Here is a 3,285-nt window from a genome sequence, read left to right as displayed (position 1 = left end):
ATACATGTTTCAATGTTATTCTCTCAAATCATCCCACCCTCGCCTTCTCCCACAGAGTCCAAAAGTCTGTTCTTTACATCTGTATTTCTTTTGTCGTCTCGCATACAGGATCATCGTTATTATCTTTCTAAATTCCATATATATGCATTAATCTACTGCATTGGTGTTTTTCTTTCTGACTTACTTCACTCTGTATAATAGGCTCCAGTTTCATTCACCTCATTAGAACTGATTCAAATGCATTCTTTTTAATTAGTTGAGCAATATTCCATTTTGTATATGTACCACAGCTTTCTTATCCATTTGTCTGCCTATGGACATCTAGCTACGTCCTAGCTATTGTAAACTGTGCTGCCATGAACATTGGGGTATATGTTCTCTTGCAGTTCTGGTTTCCTCAGTGTGTATGCCCAGCAGTGGGATTGCTGGGTTGTATGGCCATTCTATTTCCAGTTTTTTAAGGACTCTCCACACTGTTCTCCATAGTGGCTGTACTAGTTTGCATTCCCACCAACAATGTAAGAGGGTTCCCTTTTCTCTGCAGCCTCTCCAGCATTAAGAGTCTCATGCTCTACCGACTGAGCTATCCGGCTGATGTTAAGGGGCTTTTCAAATTGAGATGTAATTGACATATAATAGTGTGTAAGTTTAGAATATATACGTGCATACATTTGTATATTGCAATATGATTACCACTGCAGCATTAGCTAACGCTTCTGTCATGTCACATAGTTATCATTTCTTTTGGGGGAGTGACAATGAAGATCTAGTCTCTTAGTAACTTTGAGCTTGATAATACAGTATTATTGTCTATACTCACAATGCTGCATTGTCGAGCCACAAAATCTTGTTGATCTTCTGGTTGATCAACTGGTTGCAAATTTGTGCCCTTAAACGACATTGCCCCAGTTCTCCCATCCCTCAGCCCCTGACAGCCACCATTCAACTATTTTTATGAGTACCTTTTTACAATTCCACTTATAAGGAATATCATATAGTATTTGTCATTCTCTTGAATATACATATTTTCAACAAATTATAAGTACTATGAAGTATGCTAAGTCGCTTCAGTTGTGTCTGACTCTTTGTGACCCTATGGACTGCATCTCTCCAGGCTCCTCTGTCCATGGGAATTCTCCAGGGACTTTCCAACACAACAGGTGATTTCTCACCGAGGGACTTCTTTCCCTGACCTAACTAAAAAGACTTCTTTGTCTCTCTGCAGCTGCTCAAGATTCACACTTGAAACTTGGAGATGTCATTAAATTTTTCTGAGTTTTCTTATTACAGGTTATGCAATGCTAAAATTTAGGGTGCTTCACACTCCTCTGCTATAATCTGACTTTGTCTTCTGTAGCCTCATAAAAGTTGAATTGTAACTACGTGATGCTGCCTGAAAAGTGAAAATTTCTCAGTCGTGTCTGACTCTGTGCGACCCCATGGACTGTACAGTCCCAAGGAATTCTCCAGGCCAGAATACTGGAGTGGGTAGCCTTTCCCTTCTCCAGGGGATCTTCTCAACCCAAGGATTGAACCCAGGTCTTCCGCATTGCAGGAGGATTCTTTAACAGCTGAGCCACAAAGGAAATCCTGTTGCCACCTAGTAGAAAGTAAAGGCATGGCCTCATCCATTTCTCTTTGCAATGTGGGTTTATGGTGATTGGATTAATTAGTCTGTCCTGGTTTCTGGCAGGAGAAAAACAGATTTCAGGTTTAATGCTATCTGACCAAATGTCCTGCAACAGATAGGAATTCAATGAATCTGACTTTATGCGAGGTCATACATCTTTCCATCTTGAATACATTCAAGGACTGTTGAACCATTTTGCAAACATTGTATGTTGCCGATAAGGGTCCTTGTAAACTTTAAGGCATCAGACAGATGTAGATTATTCCATGCTTGCAGGGTGTCACCTCTGATGGTAGCATCTGGTAACCCAATTTAGCTATTTCCAAGGAATTCTTCCCAAATAATCATATTTTTTCAGGGTAGAGTTTGCTGAGGAAGGTCTTCTTCATGGCGATCTTCAGCTCCTTGTTCCTGAGACTGAAGATGATGGGGCTCAGGAAGGGAGTGAGGACCGTGTAGGTGATGCCCATCAAGGTGTCTATTTCCAGAGACTGGGGACCCTTGGGCTTGAGGTAGATGACAGAGGCAAAGCCATAGTGCACGACCACCACGGTGAGGTGGGATGCACAGGTGGAGAAGGCTTTGTGCCGGCCCTCGGCTGAGGGGATCCTCAAGATGGTGACCACGATGAAGGCGTAAGAGAGGACAATGAGGAGACCACAGCCCAGCAGGGTGGCGATACACACCAGGCCCACGCCCATGGCCACTACTTGCACTTCAGTTCCACAGGCCAACTTCAATAGTGGGGGCACATGACAAGCAAAATGGTGGACCTCATTGGGTCCACAAAAGATGAGTTGGAAAACGGCTGTTGTCACCAGCAACCCCATGACTGAGCCTCCAGCCCAGGACCAGGCCACCAGGCAGGCGCAGCCTCGGGGGCTCATGAGCACGTTGTAGCGCAGCGGTTGGCAGATGGCCACGTAGCGGTCGTAGCCCATGACGGTGAGCAGGAAGGAGTGGGTGAAGCCAAACGTGAAGGAGAAGAACATCTGGCTGGCACAGGCCGTGAAGGAGATGGAGCGGTCGGTGGAGAGCAGGTCGGCCAGCATGCGCGGGATGATGGCGACGGTGTAGAGGATCTCAGAGATGGAGAGGGCGCACAGGAAGAGGTACATGGGCGTGTGGAGGCTGTGCTCGCTCCAGACGGTGGCCATGATGAGCAGGTTCCCCAGCAGAGTGAACAGGTACATCAGCAGGAACAGCAGGAAGAACATCAGCTGAAGGCGGGGGAAGATGGAGAAGCCGATGAGGACGAATTCAGTCACTGCTGAGAAGTTGGCTCCTTGCATGGGGGCTGTTCCTGAAGTGAGATGTGACATGGAGAGGTCAACAACTGGATGGAGGAGTTCATTAGCTTCCATCATTCCTGACTCTGTCCAAGGGGCTACTCCTGACAGATGACACTGTCTGAGTTCCTACTCTGCACCTCCTGTGATGCAATCGTCTTATCAATGTAGTGGGGGAGATGTTTTTATCAACAATTCTGATCATTTGATGCTTAACACTGAGAATATTTGGTTCAGAGAGGTTAAGCATCTTGTTCAAGGTGAAACTGTCGAAACGGCAGAGTAAAGATGTGAACCCATGGCTGACTGTCTCCAAAGACTATACCCCTCTCTCCCTCCAGTTACTTCCAAAAAATATAAATGTCC

General features: G+C 45.6%; 1 protein-coding gene across 1 annotated transcript; it reads right to left on the bottom strand.

Annotated features, from left to right (window-relative positions):
- Positions 1-1,974: 1,974 nt before the first annotated feature.
- LOC129558688 (olfactory receptor 10H1) lies at positions 1,975-2,922 on the bottom strand. The gene has a single exon (XM_055430042.2). The coding sequence runs from the start codon at positions 2,920-2,922 to the stop codon at positions 1,975-1,977; it is 948 nt and encodes a 315-aa protein (XP_055286017.2).
- Between the last annotated feature and the right edge of the window lie 363 nt (positions 2,923-3,285).

This window comes from Moschus berezovskii, chromosome 8 (assembly GCF_049115385.1).
Source record: "Moschus berezovskii isolate FMDL1 chromosome 8, NW_MosBer_1.0, whole genome shotgun sequence".
Lineage (NCBI taxonomy): Eukaryota > Metazoa > Chordata > Mammalia > Artiodactyla > Moschidae > Moschus > Moschus berezovskii.
The sequence above is the reverse complement of the archived record's forward strand: the minus strand, read 5'-3'. Positions and strand labels throughout refer to the sequence as shown.